The sequence below is a fragment of the Trachurus japonicus genome, chromosome 21 (genome assembly GCF_045865225.1).
Source record: "Trachurus japonicus isolate A0001 chromosome 21, Traja_1.0".
In the NCBI taxonomy this organism is placed as follows: Eukaryota; Metazoa; Chordata; class Actinopteri; order Carangiformes; family Carangidae; genus Trachurus; species Trachurus japonicus.
In genome coordinates this window covers 6,083,064-6,110,461 of record NC_140927.1, presented here as the reverse complement: position 1 = coordinate 6,110,461, position 27,398 = coordinate 6,083,064, and the positions used below count along the sequence as shown (strand labels likewise).

Here is a 27,398-nt window from a genome sequence, read left to right as displayed (position 1 = left end):
TGTGCGGGGGTAGAAACTATCGGTTGAGACCAAAAAAATAAAATGTACCAGGCTGTAAATATGTTTTTTTTAAGCTGTAAAATCGGCTATTTTAACATGGGGCTCAATTGGAGTTGCTCCCTTCTGGAGCCAGCCCCCAGCGACAGCCGAGGGGATTGCAGTTTTTTGAATGCGGAAGTGAGCTTCACTTCTCAGACCGACAACTGCCCCCTTGGCTGTAAGCCGAGGAGAAAACTTTCCTTGTATCCTAGAGTGCCTATAGAGAGAGAGTGGCGCCACCTCGGTTCACTGCAATGGTTCAGTTTTTTTACAGCAATGGCGGCGCATGGAGCCCCTCAAAAGTTCCCGGAATTTAGCATAAGCTAACCGCCGCTCAATGTATTCCAATGGAGCAGCTGGTCGGAGCAGCACTAGTTCAAGGTAAAATGTTTAAAAATGGCATTTTCATATCAGTAGTGCATCTGAATTAAATCGACATGAGTAATTAAGTATGTTGGCGGATTATCCCCGTCTAGATTTGAATATTTAGAGAATATTAACAGATAAAAGTTTAGGCTGGCACTCTGGCTAACGATAGCAACACATGCAACAGGCTGCTAAATGTAATTCTGTTCTCTAAATATAACTTAATCCAACGCTGTCAATTGTCAGACTAGTAGCGAGGTTAATGTATAGGGAGTGTGATTGCAGTTAAACATAAAATTAATATCATTGAGGCTGTGGAAAGATGGGTGAAGTTTATGATATGAGGACATTCTGGACTGCTGTCTCAAACATGGAAAATGTTCTAATTTGCTAATTTACTTTTTAAACCACTGACTGATTAAAATACACATCTTGCCATGGCATGTTCTCAAGTAATCATACTAAACATTATATAAACTATTGGTCATATATTTGATACACCTGTGCAACATCATGCAGTGCAGTATACCAGCTGTGCCATAAATTCTGCTTTCATAAATTTTATACATGTTCAGTTTTTGTTGACATCAGTAAAGTAGTGTTCATTGTGCTTTATGTTATTTGTTGAGATCATTGTGTGTTGGACTGCATTATCTCAACAATTGTTGCTCATATTTTGCCTTCAAGTATTTTAATGGAGAGGAACACTGTTGAATGTAATGCACCCCAGCACAGCAGCATCCACTATGACTCCCGTAATAAACAGCAACTAGAGTGATCACCTTTTTGACTATGTCAGCTATAACTAGAAATATATATATATATATATATATATATATATATATATATATATATATATATATATATATATATATATTATAAATGAAGAATGTATGGGCCAGAGCAATATATAGTTAATCAATAATCATAGACATTGATGCTGTACATCAGGAGAACTGAAGAGTAAGGACCAATGATCTTATAGCTCAGGAGTGATGATGACAAGGATGTAACATGTCTTTTATGTGTTAACTGTTTCACCAGATGTGGGACAACAGCCATGAAGGAGAAATGCCTGTCTGGTGTTGCTGGATGTGTCACCTATGTTTTATTCGACCCCAAAGGATTTCCACATGGCCTGCTTAGGGCTACCCATGTCGGTGGTGACATTTATTACATGTAGCCCAATGGATTCTGCCCTCTCTTGTCGTTGCTACTGTTTTAGGAGCTGTGATTCTGTGATTCTTCTTGCATTGTTTTTTCTGTTCTGCTCTGTTAATTAAAAAAATATTAAACTTCCCAGTGGCGTGGTATTTGAAAGTGTGTGAAAGAGCAAATTGTTTGAATATGATTACCTCACATATTTTTTTGTTGTTGAAATCTAGGTGTTTAAATTGCTCCTTCTGACTTTAGCCAGCCATGCTTTTCTCCTGTCCCTGTGTTTGGGGAAGCCATACATGTGCAGGCCTTTCTCCAAGCGACTGGAGCATCCCCGTGCAGCACAGCATACCATGGTGAAGACTATATTCAAGGACAACACAGCGGAAAGGACGCAAACAGCTTGACATGCTGATCTGTTTGACTTCTGTAGATACTGTTTTTAAGGAATTTATTGTGATATTAAGTGCACTGGGCAAAACATGACTCTGTTTTATTATGCATCAATGAGTACAGTAAGTTTGGGATAAGTATACAGTTAACAAATAGTGATAGAATTCCATATATTTGCAATGAATTAGAATTAAACTTTAATTTATTTGCCATGGATTTTCTATTAGAGTTATAATCATAATGCTGTTGTGTAGTCAATTGTCAAATCATAGTCACTTGTTACTCTGCCTCAACCAAGTCTGAAAGTTAAAAAAAAAGGAGGAAATACTACAGTTTTATTGCTGTCAACAACTGTACGGGTTTAGTAAAGTTAACAGAGTTCAAAGCAACACAAGCATAGCCTAATAAGTAAGAAGAATAGTTAACAAATAGTGATAGAATTACGTGTATTTCCAGTGAATTCAAATCAAATTTTAGCATTTGCATGGATTTCCTATTTGAACATGGTTGTCATCATTATGCAGCAGTTGTGAGTCCAGACTTGTGAGTGACCTGTCAGTTTGCCTCAATCAAGTCTGAAAGTTTGATAAAAACAGAGAAAATGCTACGATTTTATTGCTGTCGATGACTGTACGGGTTTAGTAAACTTAACAGAGTTTAAAGTAATTAACACAAGCATATAAATACCGTAACAAAGCATTTATTGACCGTTATTTAGCAATTATCGGGGTTTTTCTATTGCTTTCAATGGGCTCTATGCACACTTCCTGAATTTAAGGCAGGCCCTTCATTTCCTGTCTTACATTATTGGACAAACTGATTAATCCAGGTGTGTCTGACCATTGTGACTACTCAGACACACCTGGATTAATCAGTGTGTCCAATAATGTAAGACAGGAAATGAAGGACCTGCCTTAAATTCAGGAAGTGCTGGAGCTGTGCATAGAGCCCATTGCCCGCCAAGCACTTCCGGGAACTTTCTGAGGCTACATGGACCACGTGATCGGCCAGCATTTTGAACTTCTGTTGTTGCCACTCTCTCTCTATAGGCACTCTAGTATCCTACAACCTTTATCCAATGAGGAGAGAGAACGGCATAAAGGGGCGGTCCTCTCTGTGTGTGCAGCCAGAGACGTTCTAATATGAGGAGACAGACCACTCTGCCCGTTTTGAATGGGGAAAGCTGCGACGCCAAAGATGGCGCATGTCCCGCCCCTTTTCACCAGCAGCCAATCACCTGCTTTGCCAGAGCTGAACTAGGCCAATCATGTTGTTGCACCAGCGCATGCGCACAAGTAGATTTACGACAGACAAACCTACCTGGTGGCAACAACAACACGGCTTTAGCACCGTGTGTACTGTATGTGGTCAGGTTGAAAATTTACTCTAAGGTTTTCGGAAAAGTGCAGAGCCACCGGCGACCGGGAGCGGCTCCTCATCCTGGAGGAAAGCTGTTTAATTACCCGCGGAGTTTTAGAGGTTTACTGCCGGCTTGTTAATTTGGCAGCCACATTGGTTGGTCTTAATGAAAAGTGAAGCTTCAGGTGTGTGCTGCTGAACGAAAGAGCTACCTCGCTACGTATACAGAATTCACCACATTCACATCAATAAGTGTTTTACAATGAACCGATCAGTCCACCTTTTCTTTAATTTAACTTTTGAATGTATAGTTTTGTTCGTTTCATTTTTTAACCTAACATTCAAACTGGGCCCCTTCCCCTGGGGGCGTTAGCCTCCTGTCCATGATAGCAGCAGCAGCAGCAGTCCACTCCAAAAAAAAACAACACACACACAGTCCGGGTGAAGCACTGGAGCCGTGGACCGATAGACACCGTCACCATTAACAACGAGAGCCTCTATTGTTTTATTGTACCGAGTACGAGAGGCTTGTTGTGAGCTGAGAAGCTGCTGTTAGCGGCGGATGCTAACCGAAGCTAGCGGCGGATGCTAACGCTACCGCTAGTCGAAGTTAGCATCGAGCTAGCTCAGCACAACGAACGCCCCTCATACTTGTTACCGGTCGAGGCTTTAGTTGTTAGTGATGGTCGGTAATCAGTCCGTGGCTCCAGCGGTTCACTCGGACTGTATTTATTTATTTTTAACCGACTGCTGCTGCTGAGACGACATGCTAGCACTAATACATCCATGCTAGCATTCGATAGCATCCGAGACAGCTAACGTTTATGGGGATCGTGGGAGGGGGGAGCAGACACAGTCACCACACACAGAACTAGGAGCCCATAGGTGATGATTAAGACGGATTTCATGTAAGCCTAGCGTTTATTTTTTAGCAAAAATCTCCAGACTCAAGCCGATATGTCTCCAGGTAGAGCAGGGCAGACCGGTGTAGCTATGCTCGGGCTGCTGCTAGATCACGGATTTAGCCGTTACAGCCGTACAGTAACGGCGGTGTCGTAAATCCGCGCGCATGCGCAGTTGAGTACTCCCTGTGGAAAAATAGCGATTTAAACGTCATTCTGCGGTAAAGTCTATGTTTTTTTGGTTTTTATTTGTATCTTATTTCACTGGCTAGCACGTCTGTATGTTTTTTCCGTCCTGCTATCACGTTAAAGGGTGGATTTGACCATCCCTCCATTCATTTAGATAGGGGTCTGGTCTCCTTGGGGTTTTCGTGGCGTCGCCAAGATGGCCGCCGAGTGGCATGACTTGCCTAGAAGGACTTTGGTGCAGCCAAGCGCGTGAATGTGGTGACGTAGGGACGAGGGCGGGGACTGCTAACTCCATCGGCTGACAAGAAGTTAGCCAAAACCACTGGATCGCTTACTTCTGCTTTAAGGTCTTTACATTCACTGGATAAAAAAATAAAAATAAAATAGGCACCGTATCTCGTTTACGAGACCAGGATCTCGTAATAGAGATAGATAGATAGATAGATAGATAGATAGATAGATAGATAGATAGATAGATAGATAGATAGATAGATAGATAGATAGATAGATAGATAGATAGATAGATAGATACTTGATCCCGAAGGAAATTCATCATTCATCATTCAATTACGAGATAAGCTGTCTAATTTATTTATTTTATCCAGTGATGCTCTTCCGTACTCTCCATCCATGGCCCCTCTCTGTTTAAACTACAACCAACATGGCGGACACTTACAGCGCACAGGTTTACACATGGCTCCACCTCTGAAGCTCTGAACACGGAGTTTGGTTTCCGAGGAGTTCCCCGCCTAGAGATTGTCCCCGGCTACCAGGAAATGTTGACATCATAAATGAAAGCGACCGTCAGCTGAACGAACCGGAGAGGACAACATGTCTGCCGCCGCACACACATTCATCCTGACGTTCGCAACGTTGTGTGGAGCAACAGGTAACATCACAGACACACACACACACACTCTCCCTCTATTTGTGTGTAGCCTACTTTAGTGTGTGTAGGTGCGGACTATTGGACCAAGTCGCTGGGAGCTGTTCTGTCAGTGAGGGTACAGTCAGTCAGTCAGTCAGTAAAGTTTAGTCATAGAGAATTAACCGTCAACTCTGCCCCCGTGTTGTTGTGGCTTTGTTAGTGTGACACACCGAGACCTGAGTTGTGTTGTCACAGCTCATTGTTTACTGTGTTTGGCTCCAGCTCATAACAAGCAGTGCTGCACGTTACCTTTAAAAAGTATTTAGTTATAGTGACTAATTACTTTCCTCAAGTAACTGAGTTACTGTCTTATAAAAGTAACTTACCAGGTAAGGTAGCCTAACCATTCATTACTTTTTTATAAAATGCTCAAATATGTCAAATTACGACCATATGCTGCATTTAGCCTAATTTGAAATCAATTTATATTTGAAAAAAAAAAAATATATATTGTGTGTGGTGTTTTTAATCATAATTTTAAAAGAATAATAATTAGTTCAAAAAAAATATTTTAATCAGTAATTAAAAAAAAAAAGATTAGACATTTCTTTATACAGTGTATAAATAAAGTGTGTACCTGTGATGAAACTGACTCTGTCACATGGTGTGTGTTTGTGGACTGTACAGTGGTGTCGGGGATCCTAAGGCCCACAAATGTCAGTCTGACCTCCTACAACATGAACCTGGTGCTGAGGTGGAGTCTACCTGCAGGAGCAGCCAGGGACATGGTTTACACAGCTGAGTACAAGTGAGTCCAGTCCACCACCACGCTGGTCTAACCTACACTCACCTAATGACCCCAGAACCCAGCCATGAACACCTGTCTGTGCCATCACTCATTATTATTATTATTATTATTATTATCATTGATTCTTCAAACAATGATTTTTGTTTATTAAATGTTGTATATTATTCCAATATATAACATGTTCAGCCAAAATGAATCAACAGATAATTTCATGCTGTTTGTTCCTCTGACGAGCTGTAAACACAATCATGATGATGAAACATCTCATCTAATCTTTGTTTGTTTGGTGTTTTTTATTATTATTATTGTTGCTGTTGTTTTTGGGTGTCTTTTCTTTTTTTTCTTTCTTTCTTAAATATTTTAAAATTTAGATTTTCTGATTTATTTAAAAAAAACATCTAATCTGAAATGTATCACGTCATCCCCTCTACTTGGTCATGATCAACAAAATAGGAAGTGTGTGCTGTGGTGTACACACTGTAGAGCAGTGGACCAAGGACAAATACACAAATATTTGTTCTGAGACTGAAGATCGTTACATTTTTTTAGTTAAAGTACATTCAAATTACTGCCAGTGGCATGAATTTTTGGAAAAATTTCATGAAATTTCTGGGGGGAAAAAATTTGGTTAAATTTTGAGGAAAAGTTGGGAACCCTCTTGAACCCTCACAAGGACCCGTGGGGGTCCCCAGACCCCACTTTGAGAACCACTGCTATGAAAGAAGCATTGAATGACTGAATGTAGAAAATGAAGATGAACTGCAGTTACTGGAGTAACCACTGGATGGCAGCACGGAGCGCTGTGACTTGAGTTTGCTGCCAGTTCACAGCTGGAGGAACTCACTGTGACATTTTAAATGGATGATTAAAACATGATGAGGTGTATCAAACAAAGAGCAGCAAAGGCTTCAGTAACAACAGCACTGAATGGTCGTAGTCGTGCTGAAGTGTCCATCAGCTGCTCACTGAATGAAATGATTCATTAGTAAAGATGGAGAGACAGAGAGAGACGGCCAGTCACACAGGTTGGACCTAACTGTCCACTGCATGTCTGACCCTGCTCTGTGCATTGACCTTATCCAGGCTGTTCCCAACTCGGAAATTTCCGACTTCAGACATCATTGCGTTCACGCTGCAGGAACTCGGGAGAAAAAAAACATGGATACCTGAAGGAAGTTTGTCATATTGTGGCTCATCGCTGAATAGGAAAAATAAATGCAGCAGTAAATGATGTTTATTTTGGAGGAGAGGAGACACCGCAGATGAGTGCACATATAATGTTATTTCTGTCACATACGAGGAACCACAATTTCACACCATACAACAATCACAGCTTAAAGGGATAGTTCAACATTTTGGCAAATTGGCCCATTGCCATAATCGCTATAGTCATAGCAGTAGGTTCATTACTTTTAATTGTAGGTGTAAGCTATTTTCAGTACGGCGGAGCGCAGCAGCAGGCTGCTCAGAGCTACGCTATGGAGGCTAACGGAATTTCTTGGTTTCCCTCATTAAACTCATCAAATTCAACATCCCAAAACTCCACAGCGCTTTTGTAGACAAGTTGTGACCTGCACAACCACCACGCTATGAGATAATGACGGAACGATACGAAACGGAGCCGTTTTCGAGGTAAATACAGGGTAAATACGGAGACTGCTTGCTGAAAAACTGTCCCTGAACGCAACGCGCATCAGCGGTTTTGTATGAATTTACCTCGAAAACGGCTCCGTTTCGTATCGTTCCGTCATTATCTCATAGCGTGGTGGTTGTGCAGGTCACAACTTGTCTACAAAAGCGCTGTGGAGTTTTGGGATGTTGAATTTGATGAGTTTAATGAGGGAAACCAAGAAATTCCGTTAGCCTAGTGTAGCTCTGAGCAGCCAGCTGCTGCGCTCCGCCGTACTGAAAATAGCTTACACCTACAATTAAAGGTAATGAACCTACTGCTATGACTATAGCGATTATGGCAATGGGCCAATTTGCCAAAATGTTGAACTATCCCTTTAATATAAACGTATTTCATAAAGGCTACTGCAATAATACACAAAAATATGCATTCAAACCTCAACAAATAAATTAAAATGTCTAAATTCTAACTGTTTAAGACGAGGGCTGCCATGTTTTGATGTTGTCGTGACTTCAAGTCGGAAAGTCGGAGCTCTGAAATGATACCTGAGTTCCCGACCTGTAATTTCCGAGTTCGACGCTGTCGATTCATTTTTTACAACTCGGAGCTCGTTTTTTTCCGACTTCCGAGTTGTCTTGAACGCAGCATAAAGTCCACGCTCCTCCACTGTTAAAAATTGCTGTGTCTGATCGTAGTCTCTTAACCCTCAGGCTAGGAACTGAACTAACAGAGCATGGTGTTTGTCTGCAGCACTACAGTCATCCCCTTCACAGTGGCCTGTGTCAACCTCTCCACCTTTGAATGTGACTTGACCGGCCTCAACACCTCCATCCATTCACCCATCGTGGAGTTTGGAAAGTACACGGGCAGAGTGCGGGCGCAGCGGGAGTCAGAGAGCTCGGCCTGGGTGGAGAGTGAGCCCATCACCCTGGACACAGACAGTGAGTACAGACTGTCTCAGTGTCAGTATAGATGGTGATGTACGTCACTGTGCAAAAGGTTTAGGGACTTCAGATGTTCAGATTCTTATCCATCCCAGAGGCCTCTCACATTTACTCTGCAGCAAGACAATGACCCAAACATGTGTCAAAAATAACTATTTGAACAAGAAGAAGACTGAGTCCTGCAACAGACAAGAGTCTGTACCTATCAACAGTTTACAACATGGAATATGGAAAAAGATGGAAATGGAATTGGTCAGTTAACAAGGTGGCAGGCTGGGCCTTATACAGGAACAGCAGGGAGAGCAGGCCAGATTAATAAGAGTAGTTTAGGCAAGGCAAGTTTCTTTGTAAAATGTTTTACAAACAGTTTGTCTAGTGCCTGAAACTTTTGCACAGTACTGTACATAACACTGATAGCCATCTGATGGGAGGTTTAGTGTGTTGCAGTCAGCTGGGTTTTTGATTGCATTATGGATTGGATAATTAATTGACCCTTTGTTGGCCTTCTGATTGGTTGCTGATCCACCAATCAGAGCGCTCCTCCCCATGTCACGTGTTGCGCAACATTCTAAGGTTGGACAACCCTGGAATGAAACCCTATGAAACAAGATAGGTAGACAGCAAGTTTTTCGGCAAAAACTACTTTATAATTTTTCAATATAGTTAAAATGTGCCTGGGGTTCCTGCAGTAGCAACTCACGATATCTGGAACGTATTCATGGAGTCATTTTTATCCCATTCCCCAAACCTAAGACATCAATAAACATGTAGGCTACTGTATACATATTACTTTAACCTTCTGTTATGTATTTAGTTGAGCTTAATAATAGGGTTTGGGGGTGGTCCACTAGGGGCTCTAGGCATAGGTCAGGGGTTAATTGCATAGGTTTGTTTGTTGTTGTTGTGCAGTCCTCATGAGAAGTGAGCCCGTTTTCCCTGGCTGTACTGAAGTGCTAAGCTCATTCATTCTCCAGTCCACTCTCTGGTCGTGTTCATAAACAGAGAAGATCTAATACCTTCAAAGTTATCTCGCAAACGTAACATTACCGCTACTAATGTCTTTTGAACTTTGTGAAGTTTTACGAGGAGAAACGGGAGATCGGCGGAGATTAGCTTGTAGCTAACGTTAGCTAGCGTCGTTAGTGACCAAAACAATGATTTTCCCCCATTTTTCGGAAAAGTCAGGTAATGCCCGTTCAACCGCTATTGAGCCACATCTGTCCTCTATCATGGACACTATTTTTCTGATGTATAAGTTAATTCAAATTTTCCTTACAAGCAATTTAAATCTGCCTAATTTTCAATGGTTTCCAATGGGAGTTAACCCTTCCGTGACCATTGTTTGTCCAACCTAGCAACAGTAACCGTGGGGGGGCGGGGCCTTGACAAAGGGTCAATTGGCCTAACAACCAACTTTACTTATAGCATATGGAAAATAATTTTTATTTTCCCAACCACAGAAACAAGCTATCCAGATAATGAAATATTGAAATAATAATAAAAGAGAGAGTTGAGTCATTAAAATAATACTTCAGTTTAAAAAAAGCAACTAAACAATGTCAGAATGAATTATATTCAGATACTTCAGTTTATAATTTTAGTGACTTTTGACATTTTTGTACATTTGTTTAAAAATGTTTTTTAGTGAGGCGTGGTTTAGCTGAGTGGAGTGAGCGCTCCATGTGCAGAGGCTATTCACCTTATTTTCAAACACGGAAGTAAATTTTGACGAACTTCCGTGTTTTTGAGCGGCACTTCCCGGTCAGCCGCTTTCCCTTAACGGAGGAGGAGGCGAAGGAGGCTCAACATGACCAGGCTTTGTGTTCATGATGCAGCTCAACAAAACCTGAAGCCCCGGTCCGAGTTACCACGGTGCTACGAAGCTGCTTATCAACTTGGTTTGTTAATTTTTATGCTCTAAAGCAACGTGTTGCTGCAAATATGACAAGAGAGGCCATGACAAGCTTTATCCATTTAAACTAAATAAACTAGAGCAACAACAACTGTCATTTTTAAATTGTGTTTTATTGTTTTCGTATACTGATCGCAATTATGGAATGCGAGTGTGTGTTTTATTGAAAGCGAGGCTGGTGTGCATATTGTCTCTGTACAAAGACAACAAAGACCTTTTTAAATGTGAGAACAGCGTCGACTTACTCAATATTTGTGTTTGGGCAACACTGCCATATAACAGGTGAAACATCGAAATTAATGTATTCATGGTCACATTAAGTGAAATTATTAACTTTACCGATTATCCATAATTATCTGTCCTGCTGCGAGCGCACAACTTCTTTCAGCAGCAGACACAAGTTAGCTAATAGCTACACAGTCAAGAGTGCTGGACCGGAAGTGTTGCACAGAAAATGGAAGCTATAAAAATAAGGTGCAGCTGCCTCAGTTCCATTTGCTTCATGTCATTATCTCCCTCTCTGTCTCTCTACTGCTGTCCTATGAATTAAAGGCCAAAAAGGCCAAAAAAATATACTTGTTTAGTGTTTTACCAATGGGAGGGGACTTAGTGAAGTACAGACTATAGTGTTTTGTTATGATGAAGGTATTTGTAGCAACTTCAAGAAATCCACAAACAAAATCCACTGAGATTTCAAACTAAACTTTAACTTTTTATTAACAAAAAATATGATTAAAGCAGAAGTAAGCGATCCGGTGGTTTTGGCTAACTTCCTGTCAGCAGATGGAGTTAGCAGTCCCCGCCCTCGTCCCTACGTCACCACAACCTGCAATATTGTTAACAAGAAATTCAAATGGATTTAAAGAGATTGAATCTGTGTTTATGGATTTGGGCTCCAGTCGTTTAGACGAGGGCTGTTTCCTGTTAAAGTGATGTATGGTTTAGATTTCAGACCTGCTTTCAGAGACTCAGGTGGAGCTTCTTTACATCACTTTAACTACTTGACTTCATTTTCCTTCATTCAAATCATGTTTACCACAGCACTGACTGAGCCGTAGGATTTGCATCATTATACTGTTTAGACTGCTGCTGTGGTTTTCTGGCCCAGCTGGACCTCCAACAGTCAGATCAAACAGTGTGGTTGTTTTATTTCATTTAGTTGGTTTTGTTTTCCAGACACGTTGGAATTGAAGGGTCAATGTTGTCTCTAGTGCTGCTGTATTTGCTGCTCTTCTCTGTCTTCCTCAGCTGTCATCGGTTCACCCACCGTGTCTCTCTTCTCCAACGGGGCGACGCTGGAGGTCAGCATCGAGGACCCTGTGTTCGTGGTGTCAAAGCTCAGGACGGTCTACCAGTCTGCCACGTACAATATCAGCTACTGGAAGGAGAACCAGAAGGAGATGGTGAATGCACTGCATGACAGTTACTCAGATTTCCTCTGAAATGACTGATCTCAGTCATGTGTTACTGTATGTCCTATATACAAACAGTGCTGCTTGGGATTTTGTGAACCCCTTGAATAGTTTAGATTTTTCTGTTGCTTTTTACCTTGGTTTTCTTATTTTATCATCACCAGTTTTTATATATGGAATATCAGGTCTATGTTTATCAGTGTGCAAAAGTAAGTGAACCTCAGCTGCACTGGTAAAGTCCAGTAGGTGATAGACTCAGGTCAAACACATGTGGGTGAGACATCCTTAGGAAAGGTTTTGACCTTAGATCTGACAGACAAACCCTGTCCACATGGAGCATCAACTCTGTCCAGAAGTGGACTGCCATCAAAGCTGTCACCAAGAAGCAGCAGAAGAAGACTAGATGAGGGAAATGCCGAGCCACACGTGGTCTCCAGAGAGCTGCAGACCTCTCTGGCAGCGTCTGGGATAAATGTTCATGTGTCAACAACCAAGAGAAAAATGAAGAGACATGACATTCACGGGAGGGTTGGTAGAAGGAAGAACAAAGCTGTCCGTTTAAACTTTACCAGAGACCTTCTGGACTATGTCCATTCTCTGGACAGAGTCCAAAACAGAATTATTTGGCCACAGTCACAGGCACCGTGTTTGGAGGGTTCACAAACGTTAAAGGGATAGTAGCATTTTTTTAAAGTGGGGTTGTATGATCTACAAATAGCCCCTAAGTACTTTAATTGCAGTAGAAGACTCTCTGCACTCCTCCCGTTAGCAACGCCAGCCCATAGCCCTGCCCAGAGATTTACAACATACATTGTTGTGAACAGACCCAAAGAAACTGCCTATTTTCACGGCCTAAAAGAGGTTTTACCTGAAAAAAAAAAAACACAGTTCCATTGTTCGATATAATATAATTTTTTCCAGCCCCTCAAAGTGCAGGAAGAACACAGTTTTTATTTGGACCTAACCAACTGCTGATCGGCGGGCGCTAACCCTGGGCGGAGGGATACGTGAGTTGGTTAGGTCCAAATAAAAACCGTGAAAATAGGCCGTTTCTTTGGGTCTGTTCACAACACTGTATGTTGTAAATCTCTGGGCAGGGCTATGGGCTGGCGTTGCTAACGGGAGGAGTGCAGAGTCTTCTACTGCAATTAAAGTACTTAGGGGCTATTTGTAGATCATACAACCCCACTTTAAAAAAATGCTACTATCCCTTTAATGCAGCAGTGTTGTTAGGGGCTCCATGGGACACATTTACAGGTTCATATACTTTTTACGTGTCTCATGTTTTAGCTTCTGTAAGCTCTGGATCCAAAGATGAAACACTTAATTGCTTACACATCTATGAAGAATGAGATGTGAATGAATTTTAGAAAATATATTCTTATTTCTATTCCTATTCCCATTCTATTCTTATTCTATATCTTATTTTAATCTTAATCTTATTCTCTAACTACCTTTAGAATTATGCTAGCTCTTAGAGTGATTTTCACATTCAGTAGTTATATACATGTTGTTCAGTTACTAGCTTAGCAGTTAGCGACAGCCGCTCTCACCTGGTGGCTTGTTCTTCAGGGTGTTGCCTGTTTCTGTAACTTCTCTGTGGTTCCCAACCTGTTCCAACTCAGGGCCACTTAAAAATCTCATTGTTCACGGCCCACCTCCGACCCCAACAATACAGAAGCCAAATAAAGCATTCTCAGAACACTTTTTAATTAGAATGATACAGATAGAACATTGAGGACTGATCTGAGAGCAGGGAAACATGTAGGAAGCTCCACAGTCACTAACTGGGCGTTCACACCAAAAGCGACCGGAGCGACCGGGGCGACCAGCTGCCATTCATTTTCAATGTACACTGGCGACGAGGAGCGACGAGGAGCGACGAGGAGCGACCGGCGGCGGGAGCGACGCGAGCGACGCGATGGGAGCGACGCGACGAGAGCGATGAAAATTGGGAGAGATTGAACTTTATGCAAATGAGCAGCGGCGCGACCGCGGCGACAGCCAATAGCGGACTGGGATTCTCACAGCCGGAGAAATTGAGAGAGCCTGAATGGACACATCTGCAGCACAGCTTGAAAGTCCCGTCCCTTTGGTCGCTTGGTGCAAGGGCCTGCTAGAGCTGGCAAGCGACGCGATAGGAGCGGCCAGGGCGACTACAGGCGATTTAATCGCTTTCGGTGTGAACGCACAGTGAGAGGTTTCAGTAGAGCCCCACCATCAACACTCTGCAAGTTCTAGGAGCTGACACACAAAGTGTTAGAACCATCCCTGGTCTCCTCTCTTTTTAGTTTTATATAATTGCTAATATATATATTTTTTTTTCACAAAAATCATACTACTTCAAAAATTATTTGCAATAAACAGGTTGGGAATCAGAGGTGTAGAAGATTGTGATGTTTATTACAACCTGAGTGACATAACCCATCAGGTGCTGTGGGCGGGACACTGCTCCAAATCACCGTGGTGACCACATTGCACTCGAAGTTGAACATTTTTAATTGTACTTATTTTATGGCTTTACAATCTAATGGCACTGGTAGCTGGAGGTGAAAATTACATCCCATAATCAGCCAGGAGGATAAAGGATTGACAGTAAAGTGTCTGTGTAGAAACAGAGGAAATAAAAAGATCAGTCCTGTATTCTCTGTAAACTCCTCCTGAAACACTGACACACTCAGATGTTGTGAGTGTTACCATGACACCCATCTACGTTGAGCTTGGCTGTGTCACCATGACAAGAGTTGCATCTGTTTCAGACTGTTAACTAGGTTTCAGCTACATCTGCTCTCCTGCTCACTCAGCCTCTCTGTGGTTTCCTACAGGTCAAATACAAGAGTGGTATACAGCAAAACCGTAAGGTTCTTGACCAACTGGAGCCAAACACCAAATACTGTGTCCAAGTTCAGATTAACACCCACAGCAACCCCCACCCCAGCGAGCCCAGTGCAGTTGTGTGTGAGAGCACCTCCACAGGTAAGTGAGCAGCTGCAGTCTGAATGAGTGGAATGATCAAAGTCATGATCTGCAGGTGGTTCTTGTATCATTACCTTGTATCCAGTCTGGTGTAGAGGCTGAGGTGTGAAGAGTTCCCATCCTTGAACTCGCGTGTTCGTTTGATGAAGTACGCAGGAGACGTTCAGTTACAAAATTTTCCAAAATTTATTTATAAAAGAATCAACTAGGAAAAGAGATCATGTACAGAGCTCCGGACCAGACTAAGTTTCCCTGACCAACATGCCGCAGCAGCATCAGTTCATGAAGTCTGATGCTGTCTCCTGTCTCCTGTCCCTGTCCGGTTTTATAGTTACTGATTACACAAATGCAAGATATGATGTAATTGATGTAATATGCATTCTCATTGGCTGGAGTCCATACGCCATGACCTTGTGTCTGACCCCAATCTCATGCTTGCCGCCGATCAGCTGTTGATAGCTCCTATTAAACAAGGGACAAGAATGAGAAAAGAACAAGACACACAACCCCCCGCATTCGTCAGCTTTCCCCTGTGTCAGCTGACTATCACAGTTACACTAGGTACCAAGACCAGATATCCCAGTTGTTTATCAAACAACCAGTACACTCAGTCCCTGTGTGTAACTGCTACTTCCTCTGTCATGTGCATGTCATTCTCTAGGCTGTAAGAGCAAAACACAGTAATTACGCCAATTATAGAAAAGTTGATTACATGCTTCATTATTAAACTGATCTGATTAAACTGATCATTATTAAACTGTCACGAGCTTATCATATGTCTATGGCAAATGTCAATATCCCATACATTATAGCAATATAAGATTTTGGGGTAAATATCACAACAGGTGACAGCAGTGTTGGTGCTGGTCTCACTTGGTCTTCTACTTTTTCACACTGAAGTTCTCTGCTTCATTTTTTTCATTTATTAGTTTATTTCATAGGGACAGTGCACCACTAATCAACAGAGTTAAAAGAAAAACTGTAAGTGGGCCAGAGTTAGCCAATATGGCTAGTTTTCGTCCGTTGTCCCTGGCCAGATGTTAAAGGCAACCTAAAAGCCAAAAAAAGGGGCAACAATTAAGTACTTTCAAAACACAACTTACATAACAATCTACCTAGTAAAAGCTCATAATAACAAGTAAAACAAGTAAGAAGCTCTGATTCAGTTTCTCAACTAGTTTTTCCTCTCCTGTGTTTCTCTTCTCAAACGAACAGAAACAACATTACACATCACAGGAGAACATTCACTTTGCTTTCAACAAAAAAATAAGTCAAAAGTTAGATCATTTCTATCTCCCTCTGGTTGACATTAGGTCATCCATACATTCTTACACCGGCTGCCTGTTACCTTCCATATTGATTTTTAATTATTATTTATGATTTAATTATATCAAGGACTTATTAACCCCCTGTGAGCCTGGACACTCATTTAGGTGTTAGGTGCTAATGGAGCTCTACTAGTCACTCCAAGGTCTCAATTAGTGACAAATGTCACAGGGTCTTTGCTGTTCAAGCCCCCACAGTGTGGAGAAGTCTTCCTATTGTCACCAAACAGGCAAATTCCAAATTCCTTTACTTTCCTTAATTCCTTTCCTTTACTTAATCTTACACCATCTCCAGATGAAGCTTCAAATCGTTCCATTTACAAAAAAATATTCTTTTGGAAGAATCAGATCTGAGTTGAAAAGATGGGAGAATGAAGAGTAGGGACGAGTCCATCGTCTGAGGCCATAAGGACATCATTTGTCGTTTTAATCAGAGCTCTGTCTTGAAACAAATGAACCTATCCCTGTGTAGATAATGAAATAAATATGAGAGCAGAAAATATCTTCAAGATTCCACTTACCTAAGAAACAGTTGCAAATTAAGGCTGCGTTCAGAAAGCTTTACAACATGTGATGCTTTCTGTAGAGTTTGGTTCAGGCAATTTAATACAATCAGTCTTGTCTAATGGAGGCTGTAATGGTTAGTTATTTATGATTATCTAAACAACATTCACCCTTTCACTTGTTTCCCAGACCTGATCCTCTTCCATACAATTAATTATTATTATTATTATCATTATTAATGAAAGTCTCTCCTCTGGTACAGTACCTGGGGTTTTTAAACATGCAGTAGTACGCCCTCTACTTAAAAAAACAGGCCTTGACCCCTCCCTCAGCTCCAACTTCAGGCCTATCTCCAATCTTTCATACGTTTCCAAAATTTTAGAGAAGGTTGTCTACAACCAGTTATTACCATTCTTAGAAGATAATGGCATCACTGAGCTATTCCAGTCAGGGTTCAAAGCCCTCCATAGTACAGAGTCAGCACTTTTGAAGGTGTCAAATGATATACTTTTGTCAACAGACTGTGGAAAGTCTGTTGTCCTAGTGCTTTTAGATTTGTCTGCTGCACTTGACACTGGTGACCACAGCATTTTAATCTTTCGCCTTGAGCACTGCGTGGGCATTAAGGGTGTCGCCCTTGACTGGTTCCGGTCATACTTAACGGACAGAAGCTTTTGTGTAAAAATTGACAACTTTGTGTCTTCAACAGCTCCTCTTCCACATGGGGTCCCCCAGGGCTCAATCCTCGGCCCTCTTTTATTTGCTCTTTATTTACTCCCCCTTGGTTCTGTTTTTAGAAAACATGGTATTTTATTCCATTTTTATGCTGATGATTGCCAGATCTATGTTCCACTGGCACAAAGCGATGCTCACACTGTCCAACCACTCATTGACTGTCTTAACGACATCAAAGCTTGGCTCTCACTTAATTTTTTGAGTCCCAATGAGAATAAAACTGAAATAATGATGTTTGGACCAAGCTGTTATTCCCCCCCCAAAGTTGACCTCGGCCCTCTGTCACTGTATTTCAAAGACTGCGTCACTAATCTGGGGGTCAAGTTTGACTCTGATTTTAAATTTGAGAAACAGATCAGTGGTGTAGTACAGAAAAGTTTTTATCAATTACGTCAAATAGCGAAGGTGAAACCTATTTTATCAAGACCTGACTTGGAAAAATTAATCCATGCTTTTATTACAACTCGTCTTGATTACTGCAACTCTCTGTACATAGGGATCAGCCAGGCGTCTCTTGCCCGTCTGCAGCTTGTGCAGAACTCTGCTGCACGCCTGCTAACCCAGACGCGCAGGCGTGAGCACATCACTCCCATCCTGGCGTCCCTACACTGGCTCCCTGTGTATTACAGAATCAATTTTAAGCTTTTGTTATTTGTTTTTAAAAGCATAAACAACCTTGCTCCACCCTATCTAACCAATTTGCTTCAGCCTTACTGCCCACCCCGATCACTAAGATCAGCCGACCAGCTGTTGCTGACAGTCCCCAAAACAAGGCTGAAGCTCAGAGGGGACAGAGCATTTGCCGCTGCTGCACCCAAGCTCTGGAATGAGCTACCCCTGAATGTTAGACAAGCCTCCTCGCTTCCTGTTTTTAAATCTCTTTTAAAAACACACTTTTACTCCCGTGCTTTTAACTCACCTTAATTTTAATTTTTTTTTACATGTCTCTCCCTATAAAAGCACCTGCAGTGAGCTGGTCCATTTGTTTGTTTTTTTAAAGTGATTTTGTGTTTATGTGCTTATGTCTTTTATCTTAATCTTTTATGTCCTAATGTAAAGCACTTTGGCTTCCCCTGTGGTTTTTTAAATGTGCTACAGTATATAAATAAAGTTGATTGATTGATACAACAGTAACTTGAGAATGTAAACATAATGATATTTCTGCTGCTGGTGTGTTTCCCTGCAGATGAAGCTCCATGGATGGAAGCTGTGATCACATTTGTCCTCATGGCGGTGGGAGTGGCTCTAGTGGTGGTCGGGGTCATGTACCGGGAAAATATCTCCCAGACCTTTTGTCCCAAGGACGCCCTGCCTCAGCACCTCAAAGAGGTGTGTGTCTTCATGTGTCCAAAACCTCATGGTTGAGTCAGGCTATCTGTGTGACTGAGGTCAAGACGGCCATTCATCTTTGAAAGAAAGAAGGCATCAGAGACTTCTGTTCCTAATAGATTAGCTGTTAGGAATGACACGTTCAGCCTCTGGTCGGCCTTGGAGTAACCAGTCCGATATTGTAGACCAGAATTCAGAGCCAGAGGACTGAGACTTCAGCTGACCCCTGTCACACAGCTGAGGCAGAGGGAGAAGAGTTTGACATAGTAAAGATGATGGAACAGTTCCTCTTTGTAAACCTCCCTGGTCTTCACAGCCATTAGACACACAACCTTAGAAAGTAGATGCCTGGACTGTGCAGCATGTTAAAGGGATAGTTCAGCTTTTATTTGAAGTGGGGTTGTATGAGCTACAAATGCCCATTAAAGTTATAGTTGGTAATCCTGTTCAGAAACACGTTTTGTTATACTGGGTGAAATGGTCCTTCTATCCTGAGAGTAGTCAATACATTATGTATTCAGAAAAAGAAACCAAAATAATCAGACCTCTGTGGCAGCTGCATGACTGATGAAACTCTGACCAATCCATGCTTTTCACTCCAAAAAGGAAAAACCAATCAGATGCCTTCATGTCTAGTTCTGCCTACGCCTCTCTCCCTCCTCCTTTATATTGAGACCTTTCTACTGCATCTAGTATCATTAAAGCAGAAGTAAGCGATCCGGTGGTTTTATCTAACTTCTTGTCAGCCGATGGAGTTAGCAGTCCCCGCCCTCGTCCCTACGTCACCACATTCACGCGCATCCCTTGGCTGCACACACAGAGAGGACCGCCCCTTTATGCCGTTCTCTCTCCTCATTGGATAAAGGTTGTAGGATACAAGGAAAGTTTTCTCCTCGGCTTACAGCAGAGCAGAGTGACTGACAGACCCGTGTTTCAGACCAAACACTCTATAGAAGTGATTGCTGTCGGAAGATATAACTATTTAAGACCAACACAAACATTCCGCTTAGAACCCCACTTCAAAAAAAAAGCAGAACTATCCCTTTAAAAGGGGATGTTTCTCTGGGCTCTAACCATGAGCCTGTAGACAACAACTGAAACCACAAATTAAATTCCAGGCTAGAGATTTCTACCAATCAGCACTGCTTTGTGTTGATGCTGTCATTGACTGTGTGTTCAGAGTCCTGATGTGGTCCCTCTACCTGGGTACTCTATCCAGGTGTTTCATTGGTTCTTCAAAGCCAAATCTGAATCAGTCTTCCTCTTCCCTGTCCCCAGTATCTGCTGGCACCACCTGACTCCACCATCCACAAGGCCATGCAGAACTCCCACCCTCAAGAGGAGTCCTGCGACCAGATCAGGATCGTCACAGACCACAGGACTGTGGAGGAAGGAGGCCCTCCGGAGGGAGCAAGCACCGACCTATCAAGAGGGGAGATGGTCACTGTGGACACAGAGAAACAGTGAAAAGAATCTGCAGTTGATTATTATTGTTATTATTGTTATTATTATTATTATTATGACTATGAAGAGACACGGTGGCATGGAGCTACAGGACTGAGAGCTCTTCAGTCCCCGTGTTGTTGTGGTGTTACTATACACTGTGTGTAACTGAAGGAGCATGACACCACCCACACTAAAGGACATATCGGGCAGTTTGGCTCCAAGGTACTCACTCACCAAGCTCTGTTTATTATTGTGTGTTTCATGACTTCATGAACCTCCTTTCACCGAGAACGACATAGTTTCTCATTGTTACAGAGTGATTACATGAAGGTTTTCTAAATGAAAATAAATACAGACCTCAGATCAGTGAATGACTTGAGAGTCAAACAAAACATCCAGTGTTTCTCAGTGGAGTTTAAATAAAGTCAGTGTTTGAATGTGGGATGAATTGTTTTGGTCTTTTCTGACATGAAGCAACACACCAACAGCCACAGTGACAGCAGCACGCCGCCTTCATAGCTCAGTCATGGTACAGGTTAGTCATTCTGTCTCCCACCATGTTAACTGTGCATTGGACTCTTTCATACAGTAATCTATCTAAATTTAAAAAATTTCATCCACGCACATTTAGGGCTGAGGTTGAGGACAGTTATTTATATAAACGATGCATTTTATCTATAAGATAAATACTCTACATAAACAACCACATCAATATATGCTGGATTATTCAGAAACATACAGCCTAATTAGTGTTGTGATCAAGACCACCTAATCCGAGACTGAGTCAAGACCAAGACCAAGACTTTGAGGGGGTCAAGACCAAGTGACACCATTTTCAAGACTGTTACTGTATTCAGTACCAGTATATCACGTGGCTTAATATTTACATTGTTTCTCAGCTAAAAAGAAAAGTAAATTTTCTATAAAATCTATTGCATATTCAATTGAAACATAGTTTGGATTGAACAGATGAACACAGTCTCCACTTCAGACCGACACAAGACCCAGTAAAAAAAATGTGGTCTTGAGACAAGACCAAGAAAATAGGTAAAATGATGGGGATAACTGAGGTTTAAAAGAGCCAGCTGTCTGAACTTCACATATCACCTATCTGGGGTGCCTTGTAACTTGTATGCAACTACATGGTTGTTGTATGTTGTTTTGTGGAAACAACATTGATTAATGATTTTCATGGCGAAACTATTATAAATATTGCAGATCCTTTGTACCTACAACCATTAGGTTTTTTAATTCCTCTGCAAATGGTAGATGAGCTGACAGACAAATGAATTTCCCTTTATGGATTACATTTTTCCTTTCTTTTCTTTTCTTTTCGTTTGGTTTTGTTTTCTTTTTTTTTATTGCAAAGTGCAAAATACAGTACAAATATTCAAATGCAATTACAAAAGTTGTTGCTTTCAGAACTGAGCGTAGCATTTCTTACATTCAAAAAGAATAGGATATAAACAGAACAGTAATAGAAAGTAAAGCAATAGAAAAGAAATTTAAAAAAACAGCAACATTTTCTCATAAGGGAACAATCAAAAGTAAAAGAATAAACTATACAGCAATAGGGCTTTCTTTGATTTCATAAGTTTTAATGAATCAAAGTAAAGGTGCAGTTCTTTTTTTTTATGTAGAAACGTGGGGTAGTTTTTGAGAATTTACATTTGTGTAGAAAGTATTTGGCAAGGCGTTTCGTTTCTTAGCAGGACCTGTGGCCGCTCCGTCCCACCTCCGAACCATGGATATATTATCCATAGAGTCTGTGGTATTATACAGTCTATGGGTATTATCCATAGACTGGTATTATCCATGCTCCGAACCAGTGGGGGCGCTAATGGCGCTAATGAGCGGTGAAAAGGCTTTGTTTTTTCCCCCACGAAGCACGAACCTCCACTCTAACTGCGCATGCGCGGACTCAAGGTGAGTTTTGTTGAGACTTTCTGATGTGTGGCAGCTGTTGTGCTAACGTTAGCTGTGAACCAGCTGGTCCTATTAACGTTGCATGTGAATTAGCTTGTAACGTTAGCCTTGAATAAGCCGCTGTTGTTCTAACTTGAGCCAAACACGAGCCGCTGCTGAGCTAACAGTAGCTGTGTGTGGGAGCTGCTGCTGTGCTACCGTTAGCTTCAGGTGAGTTGTTGTGCTACCGTTAGCTTCAGGTGAGTTGTGCTACCGTTAGCTTCAGGTGAGTTGTTGTCATAGATATATATCTGTTGTGCTACCGTTAGCTTCAGGTGAGCCGCTGCTGCTGCTGCGACCAGCGACCTGTTCAGTGTTGGACCAGTGTTGGACTGGGACCGCTTCAGAGATATGTAGGACTGGCCTGGGGTCAGTGACTGTGTAGTGAACGGAACAGTCACAGGTCCTCTTACATAACGTTACCACCGTGTGTTGTCCTCTGTGTTCTCTGCTCTGTCTGTCTCTCTGTCATGTCCAACGCTGACGTTGTGTATCGCTGACGTCTGTCTTGTCCTCTCCCACAGAGCAACTGTAACAACTGGGTCCTGCAGACAGACACACACACAGCAGGATGACCAGTGTAAGTCAGGTTGTGTGTTCAGCTCAGACGCCTCATTTCTCCTCCAGTTGACTTTACTGCAGCAGCTCTTTCTCAACATTACAACAATCACTAAGAACTTTTTTTTATGTACTGAGGATTGCAGCTCTGAAGAGTTGTCTGTAGCCAAGAATAAGAATACTGTATTTCTGTTTATTTCTCTATTTTACTGTTTTTAGTCAATCTCTTTTTTCCCCTGTCATTATGAATTTCACTATCAACTAAATAATGTTATAATATTGTTGAACCTTTTTGGGTTTGAACCAGTGGTGCAGTGATCACACTGTCATCTCACAGTGAAATAAATATAGCAAAAAATTAAATACCAGTAGCCTACATAGACAAACACAGACACATATGCAGGAGAGAATCCCCCCTCCCTCATTTCCACTGTAAATGTATTACATATCCTCTGATTAGACTATGTAGCTCTTTGATTTGATGTCTGTTTCTCGTCTGTCCGTCCTCCTCTGTCTCTCACCCTGAGCTTTGTCCTGGAGTTTTTCCTCAGTGGATGTGAGGGTCTAAGGACAGAGGATGTTGTTATGATGCTTTGTAAAACCCTTTGAGATAAACTGTTTGTAAAAATGGGCTATACAAATAAAGTTATGTGTTGTGTTCAGGTGCTGTGCCACAGAGCCAGGCTGGTCACTTACCTCCCAGGACTTCATGTCCTGGTCCATCGAGTGGCTGGAGCCAGAGCCTTTTCCACTGCTGGATCCTCCGGCTCTGATGAGCCCCACAAAGCCTTCACACCCCCCGACATGGGTATGGCATACACACATTCACTTCACTTTCTAACATGAAGTAGCAGAGGTGGGGTTAAACTATAAAATGAAGCTGTTAGTGGGGTTCCTGGACACTCAGTGATTTCAAATTGATGCAAAAACTTTGTTTTTACTTCTAATCTGTAGATGAGGGTCTAAAGAACAATTCTGGTTCGAGTGTCAAGATACCAGGTAGAAAAGAGAAAAAAAGCCCTATTTTCAAAATGCTCACAGGCGAAATTATGAATCTTTGTGTCTCAATTTTCATACAGTTGCTGTGTGATATTCTTTTTTTATTCACATTTAGGTTTGAGTAATCAACTGTTGAAATACTAACTACGCTACACTTTTTTGAATATTCTGATATGGCAAAAATCAAATATGGCTATCAATTTCTGTACTTTTGTTTTTTGGGTTTTTTTTTTTTTTTTTTTTTTTAGAATTAATGCTTAAAGGGATAGTAGCATTTTTTTTTAAAGTGGGGTTGTATGATCTACAAATAGCCCCTAAGTACTTTAATTGCAGTAGAAGACTCTCTGCACTCCTCCCGTTAGCAACGCCAGCCCATAGCCCTGGCCAGAGATTTACCACATACATTGTTGTGAATGGACCCAAAGAAACGGCCTATTTTCGTGGTCTAAAAGAGGTTTTACGTGAAAAAAAATACACAGTTCCATTGTTCGATATAATATAATTTTTTCCAGCCCTTCAAAGTGCAGGAAAAACGCAGTTTTTATTTGGACCTAACCAACTCATGTATCCCTCAGCCCAGGGTTAGCGCCCGCCGATCAGCAGTTGGTTAGCTCCAAATAAAAACTTTTTTCCTTTTTTCCTGCACTTTGAGGGGCTGGAAAAAATTATATTATAGCGAACAATGGAACTGTGCATTTTTTTTTCAAGTAAAACCTCTTTTAGGCCACGAAAATAGGCCGTTTCTTTGGGTCCATTCACAACAATGTATGTTGTAAATCTCTGGGCAGGGCTATGGGCTGGCGTTGCTAACGGGAGAAGTGCATAGAGTCTTCTACTGCAATTAAAGTACTTAGGGGCTATTTGTAGATCATACAACCCCACTTTAAAAGTGGAAAGTAAAATGCTACTATCCCTTTAACTTCTATCCCATTGAGCCTAAAATGGTGTTTTGGTGCCTATACCAATGTTTTTGTGAAAGAGTAATTGAATAAAAATAAAATGAACATGATTGGAGCATATCTTGATATATGATAATTCCACAAATAAGACAATATAGCAAATATGTAGGGAACTAGAGTTCTCTGGTGTTTTATTGGGGTCCGGGCAGCGCAGCCGCCAGGACACTATTGTATTCCTAGGAATTCTTCTTCTTTAGGGTCCGGGCAGCTAAGCTGCCGGGACACTATTGTATTCCTAGGAATTCTTCTTCTTCTTCTTCTTCTTCTTCTTCTTCTTCTTCTTCTTCTTCTTCTTCTTCTTCTTCTTCTTCTTCTTCTTCTTCTTCTTCTTTCTTTCTTTCTTTCTTTCTTTCTTCTTCCAAGGAAGTCATACTTCCCATGGGCGAAAACTCACCAAACTTTGCACAAAGGTCCAAACCCATGCCAGATTCACTCAACTCCAAGGACATGTGCCCCCCCCTCCTAGGGGGAGCACAATAAGCGTTTAAATTTAAAAACTTTAAAAATTCCTACCAAACCAACGGTAGATGCTACAGTGTTGAAACTTCACCACAATGTAGCCTCAATACTGCTGAAACTTTTGTCCACTTAAACTCATTACAAATTATGAAGTCCATCACTCTGTTTTTTTCAATAACTGTAAAACTTTAAAAATGTATCTCCTCCCACAATTTTTGCTCAATTGTCACCAAACTTGCTACAGAGCATCTCCAGACCGTCCTCCACCAAAACTTGTTTCTCGGATTTTTGATTAAGCAAAAATTGAGCTTACAGTGCATGAAAACGTTTGACTGTAAACATATACCATGAAATTCTTGATAAATACATTTTCAATCTTCCTGGAAAAAAAATGACAATATTCTGGAGTCATGGTTGATGAAGTTTGGCAAATATCAGAATTTTATCTCAAAAACTGAATTTTTGAGAACATTTTGAATTCTGCTCTCATGGGAACAACTGCAGTCAATGTGAGAGTGGAATTTATAAACATCACATTTTCTCTTATGAAGCAAAACACTTGTCATTAAAAACAAATCACCAACATTTCCATGCTGTCAAGATGCAATTTATGTATTATCAGATTTTTGTTTAGATGACTGAATTTCTGACATTTTGACCATTTCATCACAACAGCTGCCCGGGCACTGGCTCACCTGAGTGGATAAATGAAGCTACACAGCAGGTCTCACTACCAGCCAATTAGCTCAGCGAGTTAGGAGCTGGTTCTTGGTGTCAGAGATTGTGAGTTCGAGACCCAGCAAGGATGATGATGACAGATCAAAATGTCAGATGTCCTCAAGCTGTTTTGCTGTCTAAATGCAATTTATGTATTAACAGATTTTTGTTTAGATAATAGAATTTCTGACTTTTTGAAATCTGCCTTGACGACAGCTGCCCGGGCATTGACTCCCTGAGTGGATAAATGAAGCTACACAGCAGGTCTCACTACCAGCCAATTAGCTCAGCGAGTTAGGAGCTGGTTCTTGGTGTCAGAGATTGTGAGTTCGAGACCCAGCAAGGGCGATGATGATGATGATGACAGATCAAAATGTCAGTTGTCCTCAACACGAAACACAAGACAATTGTCCTAATGGTGGCATCACAGCAAGCCTCTAAATTTAAAAATCCAAATAGCTTGGACTGGACCATGTGCGAAGGCTCCTAACATCTTAGACTCATAGTAGATGTTTGACAAATACATATCATTATTTTACCTCAAAAATTGATTTTTCTTTTTACTGTGGTGTCAAATCTGCCTACACGACAGTGAATGGCTTACTCAATTTGTGAAGCCACTGTTGAACTGCCACTTGTCAATTAGCTCAGTGCGATAGACAATGGTCTTTGGTTCCCGAGGTTGTGGGTTCAATCCTCAACTGATGCAAATTGAACATTATAAGGTCAACTGTCTTGTCTTCCTATTCTCCTGTTTGTTGCTCAGAATTGCCTAAATTTGCCCAAAAGTAGCCCGGACCCGACCCATCGCTGCGCAGCAGCTATAATTTAGTATTTATATTTTATAATGTGTCACTAGAGAACATGCTAGCAGAGCTGTCTTACTGTCATACAGATGAGTGAGTGTGTGTCATTGTGCCGTATAGACAGGAGAGCCGTCAGGTGTTGGATGCATATCCTAAGGTGACATGTAGCCAAATACCTAGATGTGTGTGAAAGCTGCTCCATGTCCTTGTCTTGACGTTTAGGGCTGAGGACGGTTTGGCCTGATGAGAGCATGGGGCCTTTCGGGCCCCAGGACCAGCGCTTCCAGCTGCCTGGGAACGCCGGCTTTGAGTGTCACCTAGAGGGACTAGCAGAGCAGAAGAAGAGCCTGGTACACAAGGTGATACCTGATGTCCTGTCCAGCCCGTCCAGCAGTGAGAGACATGAGTTCATACTGGCCCAGTTCATTGGAGACTTCTATGTAAGTGTCATGATTTTAGACTGTGAATAGAAAGCCTGCATCAGATCACAGAGAACCGACTGATAGCATGGAACTGATGAGCTGAGATTACTTTATTTATCCCATAGGGCAATTCTGTTTCTACAGTTGACCATTGCACCTCATTCATTTACACAAGCATACATACAAGTGAGGAGGAAAGTGCGAGACTGTGCAAATTA

General features: G+C 41.6%; 2 protein-coding genes across 4 annotated transcripts in view; both read left to right on the top strand.

The window, feature by feature from the left end:
- Window positions 1-5,135: 5,135 nt before the first annotated feature.
- Window positions 5,136-20,737, top strand: LOC146964691 (interleukin-10 receptor subunit beta-like). Its single transcript, XM_085764697.1, has 7 exons — window positions 5,136-5,295; window positions 5,962-6,082; window positions 8,463-8,653; window positions 11,817-11,971; window positions 14,806-14,956; window positions 18,707-18,849; window positions 20,128-20,737. Exons 1-7 carry the CDS (start codon window positions 5,238-5,240, stop codon window positions 20,314-20,316), a joined length of 1,008 nt encoding a protein of 335 aa, XP_085620823.1. The 5' UTR covers window positions 5,136-5,237; the 3' UTR covers window positions 20,317-20,737.
- Window positions 20,738-22,184: 1,447 nt separating this feature from the next.
- Window positions 22,185-27,398, top strand: part of mmadhcb (metabolism of cobalamin associated Db) — a 15,492-nt gene continuing 10,278 nt past the window's right edge. The window contains exons 1-4 of one of the 3 annotated variants that reach the window (XM_085765531.1): window positions 22,204-22,221; window positions 22,785-22,840; window positions 23,482-23,626; window positions 26,981-27,198. In XM_085765531.1, the coding sequence (XP_085621657.1) occupies window positions 22,832-22,840; window positions 23,482-23,626; window positions 26,981-27,198 (372 nt within the window). In that variant the 5' untranslated portion in view covers window positions 22,204-22,221; window positions 22,785-22,831. Of the gene's footprint in view, window positions 22,222-22,243; window positions 22,432-22,784; window positions 22,841-23,481; window positions 23,627-26,980; window positions 27,199-27,398 lie in introns of those variants that run through there. The other 2 variants (XM_085765532.1, XM_085765530.1) reach the window with 2 other exon arrangements.